Genomic DNA, 21,951 nt, shown 5'->3' on the forward strand with positions numbered 1-21,951 from the left:
TGTCTGGACCTGCTCAGAAATTTGTTCCCTGGCACCGTTATAAGTGATTTTGGGCTGGCCTGCTTTCGAGACCAATGAGACACAGCAGCAGCATCCAACCAGGGCACCAGAACCCTGATCGTGCCAGTCCGAAAGCCCTTTATTCTCTTGCTTTCCTGTTACATTTTCTGCTCTAACTTCAACAGAGATGAGCCAAGCAGTCCACAGGAGGACCAACACCAGTAAGAGAGCCCTCTGAGCAGCTCAGCCACTGGGAATGGGAACTAAAGCTGTGAAATTAGGAAAGTTTTTCACCAATAAAAGGAAACCGTGGGGGTTTCTACTTGCTACTGAGCAATACTGTTAAAAGCCACACCACCTACACCTCTGTTCCATCAGGCTTGTGAGGTACGACACTGGTGGGAGCTCTTCGTCTATTTTGATTGCTGGTGCATGCAGGCAAAAGCGTCTCCCCAGCAAACCATGGACCAGTATGATGTGATCACTCCTCTCATTGATTACAGTCTATGGGCAGCACATGGGAAGCCCTTCACCCGGCTTGATGGCAATACTCTTTCCATTCTGCAGTTGCCTTTGAAAGCAAAGACTTTGGGTGGCAAAGATGACATTGGTGATGTGTAATGTGATGACAGGAAGTCGAAAGCAACAGAGCAGTTGCCCTTGGGAGAGAGGGTGTTAGATCTGTCTGTACTGCTGCTGCCCATCACTGGGGTATTTCAACACCGACCACATACTATCAGTAGCGGGCTTCATGGAGTTTCTGGCTCTTCTCATTTTGTTTGTCCAAATCCCTTAGGCCTAAAGATGTCCGAGGATGTCTGGAAAACAGTTTTATCACATCAGTTATAAACTGCTCCACCACTGACGTAGCCAATGCACCGGCTCAGCCAACCATGCCATTTCATCTGGGCTAAGCCAATATTTTAAGATACTGTTTTAAATCTCCTCCTCCCTGCAGGCACTTTGTGGAACAATCTTCCTACTGCAAAGAAAAAAATCCTCTTGGTGCGATTGCTGCGCTCCCAGCAGCGATCAGCGTGGGGGAAATTCACTCAGGGCTTAGGCAACACAGAGCTAAGCCCATCCTCAGCACTGGACTGAATTTCACCCCGAGGAGCACAAAGCTGCTCTGATAAAGCATGCCAGAGCTCCGGCATGGCTAAGCAAGCGGAACGGCTGTCACCCAGACACGTTCACGGAGGAAACCGAGGCGTCTCCATTTGATTAGGGAGGATTTTGTTTCCAGACAGAACGCGACCCCCACCGCTCAGGCCGAAAGGGGCTGCAGAGCATTCCCAGCCCCTGACAGGAAACAACTGGGAGAGAGCAGGACAATGCCCCAAATCCCTAAGAGAGCCCAAAAGGCCAGAGAGAGAGGCCGGCACTGTTTGTGTTGGAAGCGCCGCAGCTGCCACTACAGGAAGGAGAGGAGCTGCCTGGGCCTCTGCGATAAAAATGAGGTTTTATTTTTAAATCAGCGATTTTTTTCATATAAAACAAACTCCTGGATGGACACAGAGTGTCCCATTCCCCCCCAGCCCCACACACCACATACACACAAGAGCTCTTCCGGATTCCAGGGCTGCGTCCTCTCCTGCAGCTTCTCCCTGCCAGCAAGACAAGGGCTCCTACTCTGGAGGCAGCAAAGGGAAAACACCCAGCCAGGACACAGGCTGCAGGTGGGGTCAGATCACAGGCTGCACGGAGGCGGAGAGCCCTGTGCCTGAGCAGGAGGTGAGAAAGACCAGGCGGGGCGGGGGGTGTGCTGGGGCCTGCATAGTATACAGCTGCTATATGCCTGCTGGGTGATCCCCGCTCAGTAGCGTGTGTGCCTGCACTTGCACTAACTGCAATCGGTCCTCTGTAGTCTGTGCCAGTAGAGTAGACTCGTAGGGGGTGGGACGAAACTTGCTATATTACATTCTGAAAAGCGTGGTTTAGCTGGACATCTCTGGAGTACAAACCCACCCGCTGGAAGGGACCATGCCGGCAGGGGCGGTTTTGGTGCCAGTGCTCCGGTACCTCCGATCGGAGGAGCTAAAATGCTCTCACTTGAGCAGACCTGGATCTTACTCGAGCTTTTTAAGAACAGCCTTTGATCAGCAGAGCTCACCTTCAGCTGCCAAGGCCCCACTTGGTTGCTTCCCATTTATCCACCTGATCCATTTATATTGGATCGTGTGGAGGTTTCTCGTGGTGAAGTGTAACACTGTTCAAACCACTGCTGATTCATAGATTCATAGATGCTGGGGTCGGAAGGGACCTCAATACGTCATTGAGTCCGACCCCCTGCATAAGCAGGAAAGAGTGCTGGGTCTAGATGACCCCAGCTAGATGCTCATCTAACCTCCTCTTGAAGACCCCCAGGGTAGGGGAGAGCACCACCTCCCTTGGGAGCCCATTCCAGACCTTGGCCACTCGAACTGTGAAGTTCTTCCTAACATCTAGCCTAAATCTGCTCTTTGCTAGCTTATGGCCATTATTTCTTGTAACCCCCAGGGGCACCTTGGTGAGTAAAACCTCACCAATTCCCGCACTTGCGCTAACTGATATGAAGCAAGTGCCTCATCTACTAGCAGTGTGGTGGCCTGATGGTGTTTGGTGGCTCCAGCAAATGGTCTTGGCTATCCTTCAAAATGAGATGTGACCAGGGGCCCAATTTCTCTGGTACCCCAGACAAAAGTGGGTGCCACAGGCCTGTTCAGACATTTGGAGCTGATCCTTGCCAGCAGGCTCTCCCAACAGGCCAGGACTGGCAATTTATTTCGTTGCAGGGGGTGGTGGAGTCTGATGAAAGGGAATCACGGCTCCAAAGGCGAACTCCTCTGCGGATGCCACTCAGCAGAGTTCCTCTGACTTCAGTGAGGCTGTATCAACACATGGCAGTGCTTAATTTGGCCCAGACGATGCAGCTCTGAGGCCACAGATTAAAACTCAGGGAGACAAGCTGATGCTTTCATTTCCTGAGCCAGAGCAAAAGCCCCATTGTGGCTTTGTCAGCAAAAGACAACTTCAGGCAGTGGCTCAGTAATTACCTCTCTTTGCTAGATCTCCTCTTTCAGCTGCCAGTCCTCCCCACAGCCCTGTTCCATCGACTATGGCTACCCCTGCACTTTTAAAGTGCTGGCAAAGTTCTGCAAAGCAAAGACTGACGTTCCTGAGGCTGCCTGTACTCCCGGGCAAGGACAGTGCCTTCCTGCATGTGCATACAATGCTGGCAGCATGGGTGCTCCTGTGAAGCAAGCAGTGGTAACAGCAAAGGGGCAAAACACCCACACATGCTGCTGCCCCAGCCCCAGCGCTCTTTGCCTTGGCCATCATTTTAATCACCTCTCCTCCATGCTGCTCCTTCAGCTTTCTTCTGCAAATGCAAGATTTTAGCTCCCTTGTCCATTGGCTCATGCTGTATTTGATATCCTCCCCCCAGCTTCTGCTATCCGTGCAGCTCCAGGGTTCTCTCCGTTACTCTAGGAAATGGCTCCTCCTGTGATCAGAGACCAAAGAAGTCCATTCCCAGGGCCCACCAGTGAGTTAATTAGCAGCCCGGGTCTGTCCTGCCCTGCAGACAGGCCAGTTGCTCCTCCACGATTTCCAATTAATCTGCTGGTTCTACGAAGAAGCGAGACTCTCTGCTCAGTCACATCCCAGCCGCATGACCCTCCCTCTGCTCTTTCTCCCAGTTACTAATTACACTTTACCCGCATGTCACCGAGCTGGATCAATATCAGCCGGAGGACGGGATGCTCACTCGCAAGAGTTCACTGTTTGCCATTCAGGGGCTGTGCTCTCTGGAAGGAGCAGCCCTCGATTGATCTGAAAGGTCAGCTAAAAGTGGGGAATGAGTTGGGAGAAGTGAGCATGCCTCTGAGACTAAAACCCACTCCTGTGCAGAGGGCACATAATTGAACTGCACCCCCAAGTTGTTGTGGAAGCAACAGCAAAGTCAGCTGCTCTGGAGGACCTTTAAACAGAGGCTCCAGCGGGAGCATCTGCAGCAGCAAGGTGCCCTCTGGCCATGTCAACACAAGTCAAGGGAAATGGAAAGAGATCAAGGACATGCTCAAACAGGCGCCCGTTCCCTTGGGAAATGCTGCCTGGGCACATGCTAGGGCATCAAGAAATCAGGCAGAATCAGGCCACTCAGCTCACTGCTCGGGTTGTTAAATCATTGCAACGTGCAGGCTGCTGCAGAGAGCAGCCTGTCCCCACGTGCTCTCCCCGGTGCCTTGCCAACCCCCCAGAATACAAACACCTCAGCCCCCCCGAATGCCCTCAGCACTGCTCTCGTCCTGCCCGCGAGCCTGTGCTCGGACGTGCAGTCAGGCTCTGCAGAAAGCAGGTCACAGGATGGTTCCCTCCAGGCCTCCGAGACCGTTCCAAAGGCCTGATTTCAATGAGGATCTTAGTCTCCTTTTTTCGGTCATGCTTATGAATATTCTAGTGCTGTTGCAGCGTGGCTAGTCAGTATTGCTTTGTGAATCCCAGAGATCCCTCGCAGCTTAGCAGGGCAAGCATCGGTTGGCAATCCTTTGCCCTCTGAGTTCTGCTTAGAAGCTGATTACAGCAGGACTGGAAAGGCAGCTATGTGAAATTAGGCCAGGCAGCAGAGGGTCTGGGTCAGCGATAGGCTTTATCTGTGCCCCAGTCAGAGTGGAAGAGTGCCTGACTGCATCCTTGAGCTCTGCCTGTGGACAGGCATGCCCGGGAAACTGAGGAAAAGATTAATAGCAGCATTTTATTTGTGACCGGCAGTAAGAAAGAGCTAAAAAGTGTCGTCCCTCCAGCCAGAAAAGGGAAAGAGAGTCGGCAGCACCGAAAACAGCATGGTAAAGCACCACCTAAGACTATGTCTTCTTTTGCTGAATGCCCTGTGATGAAGGCTGCTACGTGCCAGGCCCCACTGCCAGGGAATGGGCAACAAACACAACAGGACGAGAGTGAAAACAAGTTGTCCCCAAATGGGGGCAGGCCCAAGAAAACCCCCTCCAGTTCCAGCCCACAGGCAAAAGCAAGGACAACCTTTGACTCTCCCCCTCGACGGAGTGAGTAGCAACCCTAAGCCAGCCATCCCCTGCTTCAAGGCTAATGAAACAGCAACGGTGGGCATTAAACCTCACTCCCCCTGATCCAGCGGAACAGAACGAAGTGCCATCTCCAGGCTTCCCCTGAGCCTGAATCCAGGTTCCCACGGCACCGAGGACTGTTTACAGCATTTCGGTAACAGGATTTACTGCCTGCCTGGCAGGAACTGCCCAGCTGCTTCGAAAAGGGGGGATTGGCCAGCTCCTGGCCAGCAAAAACCATTCAACAGCTGGCACCAGATTTTAACAAGCTCCGATGATGGATTCCAACCCGTGGCTGCCTCTGCCTCTCATATCACAGGCACTTGCGGGACCTCCTTGTCTCCCTGCTTCCAAGGGGGATGCCAGGACCCTGCTGAGCCCACATGGTACAGTTTACAGACGAAAGATCAGACCGTTCCTCTGGTGCCCTGCACGCTGCTGCCCTCATCTGTTGCTATCTTCCTCTCAGCCCTACCACTTCCCTGCTGTTCCCTGCTGTGGGCACCTCTCCGCTTTCCTTCTCTACCCTCTCCCAGGACCTGCAGTTGGCATCCTGCCATTTCCAGTACTGAGTGTCCTGGTTTTCCATTGAGTTGTATTATTCACACCATACAAATGGGCATTTTTGCTGTTCATTTCCCCAAATGTCCCCTTGAACCATAACAGTTCTTCCAAGCATCATGGGATGTCCCTGTTGCACCTTTCCACTGTCATTTATCACTCTGATTTGGCCTTGCTGTGATGTCAACATACGGTAACACCTAATGATTTCTAGTCCCAGGGAAATAATTCAGATGCACCTGAAGTAACAGTAAGGCCTTGCTCTAATACAGGGCCTGCAACCAGTATATGTCATAGTTCCTCTTGAAGGAAATCAAGCGCATTGTTCTCATCTTACAGATGGGGAAACTGAGGCACAGAGCTGTGACAAGCACTCTCCAAGCTGAAGTTCTGCACAGCAGTGTGTCAGTGCTGCTAGGAGCCTCCCACTAAGCCCTCCTGAATGCAATGTGCTGGCTTCCCCAGAAGCCTTTTAAAAAGAGCTTTGCTTCTAGGCGGCTGCGGAGGCTTCAGCGCAGTAGGAGCTGGTCAATGTTGCCAGCAGCTATGCCCACCCCGTGGGGGGAGTAGTCTGGATTCTTGGGCTAGGTTTGGCTGGCAGCACATAAAAGGAACGGCTGGCAGACATCTGCTGGCTAATTGCATTGCAAGGGTAAGGCTTGCTAGATAGGAAAAGCATCTGTCTTGAATTTCTCCTCGGGCTTCCCAGGATGGGCTGGAGCCAAACTTCTCCTTCCGCAACAGCCTGCTCCACGCTTGATTCTGGGCTCCTCCAGGTAGGGAGGCTGCTGAAAGAAAAGGGCTGAGCTCTGCTCCACGCACCCAGAAGCAAGGCCGGAGCACTGAAGCAGGGATTTTTATATGCTGCCCTGCCCCTTTTGGCACTGTGTTTGCAGATGAGCTCATGACCCAGCAATGCGAAGCTGAGCCTGGCATGTGTGCTAAATTGACTGGAGCAGGGGGAGATAAAAGTGAGCCATTAAAACCAAGTGAGGCAGCACTGGTCCTGTGGCCCCCCACAGCCCTAAAATGACTAGCTGAAGAACATGACAGGCATTACCCCAACTAAAACCTTGATTCCCAACTTGGTTTGTCTCTAGAGTTCTTGGCAGCTGCTACGAATGGGATGATATCATGGTGGGAAGTTCTACAACCAGAGAAATGATGACAGAAGCACCCTGGGGGACTGCTCTCCCGAGGGGCTGCTTTCTAGCTAGCTGCAGGGTAGTGAATAGGATGAGTTTCAAGAACCCTGGGTTGTGCCAGGGGAACAGTTGCCCTTCTGTTAATCCTCTCTCAATTCTGCATGCCCCTGATGTGTTGCTTTTCCCTGCTTTGTCCAGATGTAGTAGGTTGGCTCTTATCCATCCCAGCCTCAGACACCATCTCTTTCCACATCAGGTACACATCCAGTTCTCTCATCCACCCACACAGACTTCACACCATTTTCAGCCCAACATATGGAATCTACTTCAGTGCTAAACTGCAGTTGCCAGAAGCTTAATCCAATTCCTGACCCTTAATCCTTCCCTCGGTCCGGAGGGTCCCAGATGCTGCCTGTCTCGGCCATGTTTATTCAGCCTCCGCTGCCATCTCGGAGTCCATGCAGCAGCTGAGTTCTCATGCAGCTCAGGCCACATCAGTTCACTGCAGACTTGGCGGCCGTGTGCTCAGATGCTCTGTGGCCAGAGAGCAGACATTGTGAGTGCAGCACAGAACAGTCTGCTGCCCTTGTTCCCAAGCATAAAAATATCATGGGCACCTTCAACCAGGCACGTGGTCTGTATTTACAGATGCACATGCAGTGGATCTGGGGTGCACCAATGCATCGGGCAGACCAGCTTTTGTGACACCAGTGGGGCATCCCTTCACAACCAGACTGGTGGCTGCTGTTATTCCGGCCTGGTTCAAACCCACTGTTGGAAACGGGAGACTATGACTTTTGACCCCTGGCATCTCTTTGGCCGTGTGTCTTTATCCATCAACAAAAGTGGGGACAACCACCCTCTCAGGAGAGCTCCTAGGTTTCATTCGTGGGGTTTACTGCATCTGTAAAGCTTTGGAGGCCCTTGGATGAATGGTATTGGTGTACAGCAAAGCAATGCAATGTTTCACTGTTTGTGGTCCATTTGGTAGACACAGGGGTAAGCCCTGCCCTTCCCACACAGACATTCACCAAGAGATGAAGTCCACGTACGTTCACCTACTCTGGAGATGCTCTGCAGTTCCACCCTGTGAAGACACTTGTGGGCTAGGAGAATTTATAGGACAGCACGCAACCTTTTCCTGGCTTTGGGCTACCGTAAGTCAGCAACACCACAGTCTATTGCCTGTGGAGTTACATGGGACAGGAACCATACAAGGGGGAGACTGGCATTACCACCACCCGGGTTGTACTTGTCCTGTGGGTAAAGGACCTCAGCTTTAGGGACCGTCAAGCTAGCGCTTCTCATCAGTTAGGAGCTGAGGTTTGCTCTTTGGTTAGGGAGTTCATGTGAACTGACAAACATTTGTTTGCTGGCCAGGGACTGTGGTAGGTAGGGGTGGATCAGAGCAGGACCTAGGGCAGGGGCGGCCAATTATTTCAGGTGGAGGGCTGCTTACTGAGTTTTGGCAAGCCATTGAGGGCCGCATGACAGGCAGCCAGGGGCAGATATATATTAATTTTCTAAATTTTTTACAGGCCCTGCGAGCTGGATAGAATGGCCTGGTGGGCCGCATCCAGCCAATGGGCTGCATTTTGCCCACCCCTGACCTAGGGTGCCTCCTGTGGGGCTAGTGTTCGGGTGAGTGATGGGTAAGTCTGGTGTCTGCTGTTGAGATAGTCAAATCGCCTTTGTTCCTTCTAGCAGCCTTTCCCACAGCACTCATTTGCAAAGCTGTCCAATAGCTCCTCAAAGGTTAATTTTAACATCCAGCTATAAACATCCTGCCCTTGTTCTCCAGCTCGGCACCTGAGAGAGAGAGACTGAGCTGCAGCTGTTCCTGCAGAGAAGCTGGCATGGGTAATGCACAGCTGAGCATGGCCACCCAGACTACACTCCTTAACCCAGGAAACCGTCCCCACACTGGTCTGCAAAGGCCATAAAGAGACCTTATGGCAAAGGAGACTCTCCCACCCCAAATAATTTTTATTATGTTTTGTTTCTAAAATGGAAGGACAAAGCCGATTCTAAATAAAGGAAGCTCTTAATACACAGGCCTCTTATCTCGATGAACAGGCTGAGTAAATGAGATCAAAGGGAGGGGAGGGGGGGATTGTGCTTGTTGGCAGGTAGAACAATTTCCCCTTTCTCAGAGAAAGGCCCATTCTGTGGCCAGAGGCACACTTCACTGGCCTGTCTGCTGGAGGGTTTAGATTTTATGGGACAAATTTGGCTCTGGAATTGCCTGAACTGATACCAATGGGAAGGAACTGCACCTGTTTAGATGGGGATGCCTTTGGCCCATACTTTCTTAGCTAGGCAGATGTTTTAGCCTAGTGTTTCTAAAATGACTAGCAATGTTGGGGACCCACCCCCTACTAATACTATGCAATTGCTTATTAAAGCTTCTCCAGCTGGCCCCCGAAAAGTATGAAACTCCTTAGGAAAATGTAGCACTGTTCCTGACCCCAGAAGCTTTAGGGATTGCGACAGTTTTGTTCTTGCATCAGAACAAGCAAGGCAAATGTGGTTTCCATTGGGGTGAGTTTCCAGCCTGGACACCCTTGGTGCTGTCTCTGCCCTTCTCCACTCCTTGGGACTGTGTGAACTTGAGTGTCACCAGCCCATGAAATACTGGAATGCCCTTGTCTTCCAAATGACCTTCAGCAGAAATCTCAGCCAATGCAGCAAGTGTGGGTGTTTTTGGTCAGACCTCCTCTCTCTCTTGCTCTCTCAAGTTTCTGATGCGACTGTGAATGTGCTGTTTCTGGAAGGAAGCTCCTGTGTGGGTCTGAACAGCTGACTCAAGTTTATGGAAGTCTTAACTGAACAAGAAATGGGTCCCCCACACACGGCCTCACTACAGGCCTCCCCTAGCCCAGCCCAGCAGTCTTGTCTGGTGGGATTCTTGGAACAGGTTTGTTACCACGCTCTGACCCTGCCCCGCACTGAGCTTCCTAAAGGGAAAAGGAGCCCTGTAAGAGCTCATCTACAGTGCTTCTCTATTCTGAAGCTGACCCAGTGCCAGTAACTTCAGCCTTGCTCAGCAGATCAGCTCCCTGACCCTCATTCGCAATCCCACCTAGTGACCGTAGCAAAATACATTTGCCCTGCAGCTCACTGGCTAGCCCTGCAGAGGCCGCACAGCTGCAGAAGAAGCAGGTGCATTCTGTCCTGGCCCTTGCATAAGCAGCAAGGATAACCAAATTGCTCTTGCCAGGTTAAATCCTGCCCTCGGTTCCACCCATGTAACCCCCTGAACACACAGCAGAATCTGGCCTGCAGAATCTAGCTTGGCTCTCACACCCCAGGGCTCCTGTAGAGGGTGGGAGGTGACACAAACTCTGACCTGGCAAACAGAGAGAATGTGAGTGGGAAATGGCGATGCCCACGTGCAAACCTCTGGTACCAGTTTACCAGCTACCACGTTAATCTGCAAGAACGGTACTTTTCTTACAGACTCCCTGGTCCCACCCAGCCACAGCCATCTGGTAATAGGACCTCTCCCTCCCTACACAGCCCAGCAAGTCTTTCTGGAAACTAGCTCTGGCAGGGAAAAGGAGCCCCATATGGAAAGAGGCTATTTTACTACTGGCTGTTGCATCTTGCTTTCTCCTTCTTCTGAGACCTAGGAGATGCCATGCTCTTGCACCCCAAACCCAGCACACTGGCTTCTTTCTTGCTAGTGACTCCCAGCTCATTGGGACAGGCTCTGTCTTTACTGTGCACCCACGGTTTTTAGGTGCGGCAATGATACAAATCACAGCTTGGCTGACTTATCTCCAACAAAGGCAAGACAGGTCCAAAGGGGAGGATTCCCACTTCCCTGTGCTTTCAGCCTCTTCAGAGTCAGAATACCAAAATAATCTGCTCTGCAGGCAAAGAGCCAGTGCTCTGCTCTGCTTTGCTCTGCTGGCAAGGGGCAGGAGCTCTGTAAGCATCCAAGCTTCAGCCCCCTGCCCCGGTTCTCCTGCAGCTCTCCTACTCGTTTATCCCGAAGAGCACGTGCTGTCAATCTCTTTGTAAAGGCCTAGTGTTGTGATGCCAAGCATCAGAAATCACAGATGCGGCTCCTGGAAGCAGTCGGCACAGCTCTGTGACCCTGCCGCTCCCAATCACCTCTTCAATGAACATTTGGCTTTATCACCACAAAGTTTACGTCCCCCTTTCTCACGTCAGTTCTCTTCCTCCAAAGCACTGTCCTGAATCAGGCCCCAGTCTGTCACCTGGATCAATCTGGCCTCCCAGTCTGAATGGATGTGAGCAACATTCAAAGCTCTGTGCATACATCCGAGAGTCCACTGAGAGGCAAAGGCTGAAACAATTGATTTTGGCACAGGCTTCCTCTCATTAGTTTTGCTGGCTCCCCTGCTCTGCTGCATTATAGGATGTTTCATTGCTCCTGGTTGAATACACCTGGCCCTTTATCTTGAAATCAGATGATTGGCTCCAACTTTTTATAATTCTGTGTTCATTTGACTGGTGCCTACAGCCCTCTGCAAAATCCCCTCAGTTTTTCTGGTGGGGCGTGGAGGTCCTGCGCCAAGGGAGAATGCAAAGAACGTTCTGATGTCAAGAGGAAAAGGTCAGGATGGCCAAAGGGAATCTATCAAGGTATCACAAATCCAAGGGGAAAGAGGTTGATTTACTGATGGGACCAGTTACTTTCACCACAAGCTTTTCCAGCTTTCAGGCAGCATTGCTTTGTGTGTGGGAAGGAACTTGCTCAGAACTAGGTAAAGCAGCTACTTTGCAAAAAGATGCGTGGGAGAGCCGAGCGCCTCCACCTGCCCTCATCCTACCAAAATCTGGGGAGTGAAAAGTGTTGCCTGGTCTTCAAAAGCCAAACCCACAACAGCTTTGCAGAGGGATAAAAACTGCAACTCATGATGGAGGGGAAGAGACTGGAGACCCAAACCCTGTTAAACTGGAAGGCATGTGTCAAATCTGTGTTCAGCAGGAAATGGATGGCTTTGGGACAAGGGTTTCTTCAATATTTGCTTTTGTTTCCATTCTGACACGGACAAACGATCTGTTCATGGATTTACTTCATTTCCCTGGGGAGCCCCAGGAGGGTGTCTTCACAACAGCCAGGAAGATCGATCTCAAATTCTAACCTGTTATTCTGGTCTTTATGACTCAGCACCGTTGGGTTGTCTGGCATCACAACTCCTACTTGCTAATGCAGCTGCCTGGGAAGGGCCAAGAGTTCACACACAGCTCTAGTCAGAAACATAAACCAACTGAGGAAGGGAGGAAAAATCTATTCGCTCTCATCCCCTGCCTGCCTTAACCCGCCACATGTCCTCTGCCTTGGGAGGAAATGTTTCCTTTGTTCTCTGGAGTGAGGTATCAGAAGGGGAACCATTTAAACTGGGATGACAGGGGCAAAATCAAATGTGCCTTACTTCACTCAAAGCCATACTAGGTGACTAGCAGAGCTAAGGACTGAGACCCAGTCTTCCAAGTCACAAGACAGTGTGTTAACCATGAGACCCCACTCTCCTCTGGAAGGACGACATCTCTTAAAATCTAACAAGGTTTTGATATCCTGCATTATCAGTATCAGTCTTATGCTCGTCCCTAGCAAAGGCAGAACTTCCCTGTGTGCTCCGAGAACGACCCGAGAGAGAATGGTCTCCCGGATTTGTTTTCATCTACAATAAACACAGCTTTGATGCCATGTAATAAATGCAATTTGGGGAAGGAAGCTTCACTCATTGTTGCTTGTCCTGCTGCTGGGGAAAGGTTAATTTCTAATGAAGAGTCCCACTGGACGGGGGAGAGGAATGGGAAAGAAATTACAAAACCGAGAGGTGCATCATGTTTGAATCAAAATAAATTAAACTCCTTAATTCTGTTGACTCAGGCCCGCCTCAGTCTGAATTAGAATTAATCCGCGGTGAACTGAAATTAAAAGGCACAATACAAAATGCTTAGCGAGGCATAGTGAGGGTTTAAGCAGCCCATTAGCTTGATCAAATGTACCTAGTAAATTTTCATTTGTCAATACTGCTTAGAGTCTACACTTTATTTACAGCCTGCTCAATAACACCAAAAGCCTCAGAGATCCTCATAGTTTTATTTAACCGTCACAGTCACTTTTCTTTGGCAAGCTTTCTCCTAACTCCCACCCAGTTTTGGTTCCTGAGGTTTGCACTGGCTGAAATGCAAAATGCATTATTGCTCAAGCCAGTGTGAATAGTGGCATGGCCCAAGGCATCCAGAGCCCTGAGTTCCAATCCCAGCCTAGCCATGGACTTCGACCAGGCTGTCCTTGATCACGCCCTTGACCCAACTTGGTCTATTTAGAACACAAGCTCTGTAGGGAAGGGACAGTATCTTACCAGGACTATGTGCAGCACCCAGCACGGTAGGCTGCAGATTGTCTGCTGCCTACATGTCCACAGAGATGCTGTCAGGCTCTCTGTGCTCCAATGCTCATTCTGAGATGAGCCACATCTGCACTGAGCCTTTCAGAGTATCCTTTCCTGCTACTCCAAGAGGGTGAAACTCCTCCAGGACAAAGGCCTTTTGCAGCAGAACTGGGTCTGTTGCTCAGGGCGGCTGGGTGACATGGAGCAGGGATACGATGACATTGCACGAATGTGTGTCTGCTGGCACTTGGCTCTGAAACCATTTCCACGTGAACCACCGTGGTGGGACTGGGCGGGAGCTGCCAGGACTGCTGTGACATGGGTCCTGTTGCCCGGGCAGGGGATGCAAAGCAGCAGGAGATGCAGCACTGTCCATGCACTGTGTTCAGGCTGGTGTTGCGTTGTAAGCACAGGTGCACACACAGCCCACATAAGCAGGCTGTGATGTGAGCAAGGGCACTGGGCCTGGGAGCAAGTGAGCAAAAGCAAATTTTACCCACTCTTTTATATATTATAATAGTCAATACCCCGAAGGCTGGAAAATCCCCAGCACATAAATAGTCCTGGGTAATAATGAATTGGCCAGCAGAGCTACTCGGCACCCATATATCAGCTTCCCTTTTGCTGAATGGACGCTTGTAGAATTCCTTCATTAACAGCACTAACGTTCTTTTTATCTTACACATTTCGTGCTGGGGGAAATTCAATGTGGTCTGTCATTTTTTAAATAGAGAGGGAGCCGTGATGGTAGCAGGCCGATATCTCCTCCTGACCTGTAACTACTAACATTCCACGGATTAACGATTTAACATCCCAGAAGGGTGTGAATTGCATTCACTGCCCTAGCAACCTCGCAGGAGAAAGTCATGCTTTATTAGCAAATTCATTACCTGCGGTGGCAAAATGAGTCCATAAAGCAGTTTCCCTGGAATAATCCTGACTGAGAGGAGGAGAACATCCTGGAAGGTGTCCGTCTCAGCTGTGTATAGCGCTCCACACATTTTGCCCAGTAGATATGAACATTAAAGCTTTTATATAACATTTTTCAGCCGGTGATCTCCAAGTGTTTTATAGAAGAGGGGAAGTATCTCTGCCCCCTTCCTGGAGAGTTATCAATCTGCCTACAGTGCTTATATGATCTCCATCTGAGCAGGCCATAGTTTTTAATGACTTTGTCTTCAGAAAAGCCCTGCTGTAGAAAGAAGCCAGCTCCTCCATTTCTCAAAGAAGCCCTTTATGGGGGCAAGCCTATTTTTCTAGAGGCTGTCCCCTGCATACAGCAGCAGCAGGGGAGAGGGACAGGCTGTGAGAGGACTATCATTGTCACGAATATAGAGATAATAGCCAGCCATTCGGTCGCAGGAGCCAGCCAGCAGGGTTCGGAGAAGCGAGTACTTTCTTCACTTCCATTACCCCATCGGCTAAGCATGAACAATCATCTTTAATAACAGCTTGATGCAGCCGGCAGTGAGAGATGGCTTTGTCCATCTGTTTTCAAATCAGATCCCACAGGATTCGTTCATATTTAGCACGGCCATGAGGATGCTGTGTAACAGGATTTCCCTCTGAACCATGAGAAAGCTGATTGTATTCTGCAGGTCAGATAATGAGGCCTGTTACTTGGAAATTCTGCTGGGTCTTGCACAGTCCTAGGAGGAAGAGTGTCTATTCTCTGGCACTGACAAACCAGCGTGTGTTGGGCAGGGGGAGTTCTTCTCATGCTGATTTAATTCAATGTAATTGATATCACTGACAGTGTTTGTTTCTGTTCAAGTCACACAATAATGGTATCAAACTGGGCTGTTTTACTGCAAACAACCCAGCTTTCAAAGACAACAATACCTGCACTGGTTACCTGTCTCTCAAGTCCTAAGGTCTGCAGTCCCCAGCTGCCCATAGAAAACTTGCTGATATATTGGAGCACCAGTGACTGTGATATATTTTCCCTGTAAGGGACAACTGTCCTGACGCGTGTGTATAAAGTGCAGTATTACAACCTGCACTTGGCTTTAAAATCAGCCAGGAAACATTCTCCAGGCAGCCACCAAGCAAAGGGGGTGTTGGTGGGTTGCCCTGTGTACCCTCCTGCTGCCAGCTGCTTTGGAGAGCAGTGAGAGAGACCTGTAATACAGATTTATGGCTAGAGGAATAGATTGCTGTTCCCAGTCTGTGGCAGCAGTTCTCAGTGGAGAATGCAGACCTCACTGGGATCCCAAGTAAACACCCACACTTACGGCTGTGTGACAGTGTCTACACTGCCATTAGGACAGGAACTAGTCCTGGTACATCAAGGCAAGCTGCAGTGATGCCTTTGGATTGCAGTGTGGACACACCCCATGTGTTTCCAACCTGACAGTGAGCCAACTGGGCCATCCCCTGCCTGTATAGGAGCTGTGTCCAGGGCTCCACAAGTAAGTAAATGCTGGCAGGTTTTTTCCTGGCAGTTAACTGCAGCTTGGATTGTGTTGTCTCTTTCCCACGTGCTGTCTAGTTGTGACAAATTATTCTCTTCGCCTTTCACAAGCTATGTCCCAAATTTCCCAAATGGATCACTTGTCATTCCCTGCAAGGCAGAGAACTGAACATCTGCATGTGAGCGCATGTTATTCTAAACCCCATATCCAGAGGCAGCTCCCAGGCAAAGGCGTCATCTTTACTAGCATCACCCAGGTGGCGTCAAACCTGAAAATCTATGGGCTTGATTGAATCTGCTTGGTGTGCAGCATCCTTGCAAGTCACCAGTTCTTTCCTTAAGTACTGGATCAAAATCCTGACACACAACTCCTGAAATGCGAGTTTGTAAGTGCATGCCTAAGTCCTGGGTATGACTGTAGACTGCATCCAAGGGGAGGGCCTCATGGCAATGTGGTAGGACTACTTGTGGTGGGGTAGCTTCTATAAAATACCATCAAGTTGCAACCTCCAGAGTAAGGTGAGTATAAGGTGCCTCAAACCCCTAGCCCCCACTGTCCTGTGGGTACTACTTAGTTGAGGAAGGCTAAGAGACATCACCCTGACAGAAACACACCCTGGCTGAGGCATGAGGCAATCTGCAGCAGTTCTTATCTGTTGTTTTCTGGCAGAAGTTACAAGCATCGAGGCACTGAACATCTGGACTTGGTCTTGCCTTTATATTCTGTCTCAGTGGTCCAAAGGGGGGTGGCAGGTCTTGGGCAGCCTCCACTCCTCCATACTCTTGACTAGGCATATGTGTCAAAGGTCTTGGTGTGATGGTTGTAGCCTCTTATGTGTACACCGTGATCCAGAGGATTGATGGTTGCCTATTATGTGCATGCCTGTGTATCTGCATATGTGTACTCTTGATTTCACTTGAATTTGGGTGGGTCTGGTCATTTGTATAGAAAAGAGAAGCTGCTTAGTCAGCACACCGTACCAAACGCCAGTATCTTTTTACTTGGAGTGTGTACAGGCCCTAGCACAAAGGGGTTTGTTACTACAACAGAACTAGCCAAGTTATGTTTCTTCTCTCTCTCTCCGAGTCTCTCCAGCCATTCAATGAAGAATGTTTTATCTAATTTTTTCATACCTCTTACAAGATATCTAATTTTTTACATGGTATCAAATTACCTAATTTTTTCATGCTTCTTACAGCATGACAATATGGCAAATCATGTCAGATCCAGTATCTAAAGCAAAGCTTACTTACCTCACAGAGAGGCTGCAGGAATTAAGATGCGTTTGCAAACTGCTCTTTCATGCTCAGACAAAAGGTGCTCTGGGAAGTGCAAATTATCCTCACCTGCCACAGCAGATTGAGGGGGAAACAGCAGCAATGCTCTAATAACAAGAGTCACAGCCTGTGTCCTGCCGTGAGCATATGGAGATGGCTGTGGAGCACACTGAGCCAGATCCACTGCCATAAATCTGACCGTTCTGGCCTCTGTTCCAGTGACTTCAATATAGGCAGACAAGACAGAATTTGGCCTATCGGCAGGAACACACAGGTTAAAGCCAAGCCAATAAACTCAGCAGCTGCTACAAATTCAAATGTCAATATCTCCAAAGAAAGAGAGGCGTATCTACTAGGTTCCAAGGACTGTTACAACAGTATAACCCTGTCCTTTTACTTTGGCAGAGCATAGAGCACAATTACTTATAAAAAAAACAGGCAGAACTCATTGTTTCTAAGCATTTTCTGCCAGCAGGCAGGGGATGTTCAGCCCTTTTGTGTGACCCAAGTCTTATTTAGTTTCATCTTCATAAAATCAGCATTGCTTGGCTTTACCAAACAATGTACAGCAGACCTCTTCATCGCTCTGGGAAAGGCTATGGTATGAGTTGGGCAGGGAATGAAAAATAAAAATAACAGAAGGAAACCAGAGGTGTAATAAAGCAGCCGGGCACCTGGAGCAGCTGTGACACGCAGGGGCAGAGGCCACTCCCGGCTGCTGCCGTGCCATCAGTGTGATTGTGTACATAATGGTCTGCCTGGGACTCTAGAAGCAAGCCCCTGCTGTACTCAAGACCCCCTCTTAGGTACATGAGCTTCTTGCATTATAGTCTGGACCTTACCATGTGGGATGGGAACGCTGTGTCTCTGAAGCATCAGTAGCTACTCCATGCAGGATGCTAGACTTGACGGGCCAGTGGGCCAGTTTATTGTTGCAAAGTTTAGAGCCAAAATTTTCAAAGGAGAGTGCTCATGGCGAGACACCAAAAACTGTCTTTAGGCACTTAAAAATCAGGCCATTTGTTCTGAGAGGCTGAGGGCTCACTGTCATTTCTCCCTCCAATGAAAGCTTTGGCCAAAGATCCTGAAGTGTTGATTTTATTGAACAATAAGCCCCCTCCCCGTTTTAGGGAAGGAGAACCCCCCAAAAAGTGGTGAGTGCAAAGAGCAGATCACTTACCTGCTGCTGTCTGCATGTAACCAGCCAGGGTGCACACTCGCCTCTCGCACAGCCCGCTGGGAAGGAATACGGCAATGATTGCCAGCAGGGAGCTGATGGCTAGCAGGGCACAGCCTCCAGAACACAGCACTGCACTTGTCTGCAAAGACACATGTATACACCAGCATTAGCAAGGGCTAGCAATCGAGGGCACAGGCAGCCCCTGTATGCACCTTGTTCCCACCCATTCAGCCTCGAAAAACTGGTGGGTTTTTGAGAGTGGTGGAGTCATATCACTGCCTCACCAGAAAAGCGGTCAGAGTCTGAGCTTGTCAGCAATCTGCAAGTTCCCTGTAAAGCTGTAACTCCTTGCTTTGCCTCTAGGCTCGGGGGGAAGACTGTGGTGAGCACAAAGGTACAGTTCACCCTGATCACAACCCCTTCCCCACCAACCACCACCTGGTATGTGGCACAGTGATGGGCTGCACAGCAAAGAGAAAGGGTTAACCTCCTGCTCCAGACCAACTACAGATTATTATAATCAGGTAATAGGCAGGGGTGGGCCTGGTGACTTATCCTGTTATCCAGGGAGCAAATAAAAGACGAGGACTATTTCTGCCTAGGAGAGAACTCAGGGGCTAGGACAGATCTGTAGGATGGCTTGTCGCGATGGTGTGAGCAGGGTTTCCCTGCTCTCAGCAGTAGCAAGAAAATGCCAGAGCCTAAAGCCCTCATAACCAAGGGAGGAAGGGCTTATCTGGTTCAGGAGAGCTTTAAAAGAGCCAGGAGGAGCTGAGAGGGTTGGGCTAGAAGAACCTGAGCAGGGGAGAGGCTCACACAGTTGGGGAGAGGGACAGTGCAGAAGGGAGAAAGCATCTAGGGTTGAGGGCTGACATTAGGGGATGGATGTGACCTTCTCTTCCCTTCCCTCCTCCTCCTCCCCCACCAGTGGGTTGAGAGGGAGAGGTCTGCCCCTGCACACTTCTGCCATGAAAGGTCACATGCATACCATGTTCTGGGGCACAGAGGTAACAGGCCTGGTCAAGATGAGAAAAGAAGCCATTACTTAGTGCTGCCAGTCCCAAGAGAGGCTGCAGGGTCTGACACCTGTTGGGTCCTGCCCATGCCATCATGCAAGACTCCCAACACCAGTGGCAGCCAAGAAGTTTGAACCACCCTCCAAAGGTTTTCTCCCTGAGTCAGTACCCCAGCGATCACTAATAACATGAATTTTCTTTTAATCTGACATCTTGTCTCTGCTTTCCCAGTAGAGCTTTTAACGCTTATTCTGCCTTGAAATTAGAAACAGTGCTCTGTTGTGTGATGGGAAGCTTCTCCCATTCCCTCCCTTTTGTGTTATGGTGCTTAAGTTCACTGTTAAATCTTTAGCCCACGGTTCACCTGTCACTCAGTCCCATGGGTTATTAGTATTCAGGCTATAGTGATAATAGCAAATGTATTACATGCATGAAGGGATTATGTAACTAATACAAGTGCCATTAGATGCCTCTGATGCGTTTCAGTGCCTCCACTGATAGATAAAATGTACCTAGTTACTGAATCTGTGCCTGAAAGTTCTTTAATTAATATGTACTTCTCAAAAGATGCTCCACAGCAGTGGAGTGCAACCTGCTGCTAGGATAATTTCATTGCAGCATTCATCTAAACGAACACCAGTCTGTGATTACTCAGACATCTGTAAAACACTTCCATTGCGCTGATGGCTTCTTGGATAGGTGCTGCCTTAGGCATGGATACTTTTTTCTCTTTTAAAAGGATTCTAGTTATTTTTGTAGTTATAAGGTGTAATTATTAATATTAAACACTTTCATTTGGTAGTGCCTGGCAGCTATGTGGTTTGGGGAGCTGCTGTCCAGAAGCTGTACAAATAGGTAGTAAATAACTGCACTCACCCTAAGGCTAAAAGATGAGACACGGGGCACACTGGAGCAGAACAGGAGACAGAGGAGCAAAAAGAACAGGCTAAGAACTCCTCACAGCCGCTGACCGCCTGCCCCCAGGCAAACACGCGTGAGGATGCAAGTGGCACAGGTTCAGAGTCTTCTGCCAAATGACAAGCCTGCCACTTCATATTCCACCCTTAGGACATGAGTTATATCAGTCTCTAAAAAGGCAGAGGCTGCTACTTCACAGTGAAAAGAGGTAGCCATCCTGCTCGTGTGGTCTGTATCTCTTGACCTCTGGTGCCTCATCCTCACCCCACATATTTATTGTAGGTACCATCCCCTGAGTACCTGGGTGTCTCACATCCTCCTGATACCAGGAGCAGGAAGTGCTATTACCTTTGGTTTGCAGATAGGGAACAAGGACACAGAATCACCCAAGGTCACCCAGAAAGCCTGTGAATCCAAGTCTCCCCACCTTTGTGCCTCCCCCACTGATAAGACATGCTGATTTGCAATTCTGGCTCTCTGCTGTCTGCCCCACAGGAACATGTCACTCATTAACAACTAGGTACCTATTTCATGGCTGATACATAGCAAAATTTGGGGGCATACCCAGCTTCCAGAGGCTGGGAGAAGGAGCTTGTGAACCTGTTTCCCTGTGGTTATACAGGACTATGGTACTTAGCCTTTCTTAGGGGAAATAAAGCCAAGCAATCATTCAGGATCCTAAAGTCCTTCCTGACAGTAAGGCACTGACCCCAAAGTCCTGAGTAGATTTCCATTCAGCAAACAGCACTTTGCCAGCCTGCAGTGGCCATGCATCTTGGCCAAGCACTGTAGCTCACCGTATGTCTGCACCTGCCTGAGGTCTCCTGTCATCCCAACCAGCAAAGTGATCATGTTAAATTTTAAAAGGATGCTAGAAGTGTGAGATGTAGGCCTGCCCTTCAGAGCTGAGAAAACAACAGGGTTCGAACATCTAGGCTCGAGGTCGGAACAAGTTGATCACAGAGGTGATTCAAGCACTGGCAGGCGTGGGACAGGCAGGAGCACAAAAAGGTTGAGATCAGGAACCCTTGAAAGCCAGCTGGACTGGGTCACTGCCACAAGGTCCTCCTTGTTCCTCTAGCTGGGATCATGTAGCAGCAGATCTAAGGGTTTCTTGGCTCCGAAGAAGGAAAAGAAAGAGGCTTCCCCTGCTCTCATCCCCAGTACTGCTGGAGGTGCCTCCAGGCACACCAGCCGTTGGGCATCTCCTAAGGCATGTGTTTGCTCTTTCCGTGCCTCAGTTCTCCCGTCCTGACAACCAAGGGTTTGCACAGGCTAGGGTTTGCACAGGAGCCTAGAGGACTGTGCCTAACTCCCTGAAGCTCCTGTTGAAAACTGCAGCCAGCTACATGGTCCTTTGGAGACTGCTTTGGGATTTGAAGATAACAAACCCACTGTGTAAAAGCCAAGTGTAACTACGAAGGAGTGGACAGGCTTGGTATGAGAGCTAGGCAGAAACCAGGATATTGCAGCTATTGCCAAGCCAAAACAGAGGGAGGCTGCAAAGGGAAAATGTCAGTGCGTCGTGTGGCCCAAGGGGGAAACTGGAGGGTATAAATCACTGCCCTGTGGGCAAGGAGCCATTGATCTATTATTTCCTGTGGTTGCTCAGTGCAGTTTATTACTGGAAGCCAAGGTGAATTTGTGCGTTCCAGGCGAGTGCCTGAATTCCAGCACAGGCAGCAGAGAGCAAGAGCAGAGCAAGGACTGTGGGCAGGTGTCTACGGCAAGCAGGTAACCAAAAGCACGGGTGAAGATTGAGCTCTCCTTCAAAATCAGGCAGCATGACGAACAGATATGAGCCGGCCATTTGCACCGCAAGGTGATGGCAATGGGGATGCAGACTGAAAGCAGGAGCTGACCCTGCCGGAGACTGAGGCAGCTTGCACTGAATGTTAGCTGATGGACGTGGAGGCAGGTGGGATAGGCAAACAAGAAGCTTATAATAGGAAAGGTGGCACACCTGGGAAATGGCAGCAATGTGGGATGCAGCTGAAGCC

At 49.8% G+C, this 21,951-nt stretch overlaps 1 protein-coding gene across 2 annotated transcripts in view; it reads right to left on the reverse strand.

Moving 5' to 3' along the window:
* The window catches only part of LHFPL7 (LHFPL tetraspan subfamily member 7), a 123,113-nt gene that overhangs the window by 67,742 nt on the left and 33,420 nt on the right, over positions 1-21,951 (reverse strand). For both annotated transcript variants that reach the window (XM_059717342.1, XM_014603895.3), the window contains exon 2: positions 18,018-18,156. In XM_059717342.1, coding sequence (XP_059573325.1) covers positions 18,018-18,156 — 139 coding nt within the window. The remainder of the gene's footprint in view (positions 1-18,017; positions 18,157-21,951) is intronic.

The sequence above is a fragment of the Alligator mississippiensis genome, chromosome 14 (genome assembly GCF_030867095.1).
Source record: "Alligator mississippiensis isolate rAllMis1 chromosome 14, rAllMis1, whole genome shotgun sequence".
In the NCBI taxonomy this organism is placed as follows: domain Eukaryota; kingdom Metazoa; phylum Chordata; order Crocodylia; family Alligatoridae; genus Alligator; species Alligator mississippiensis.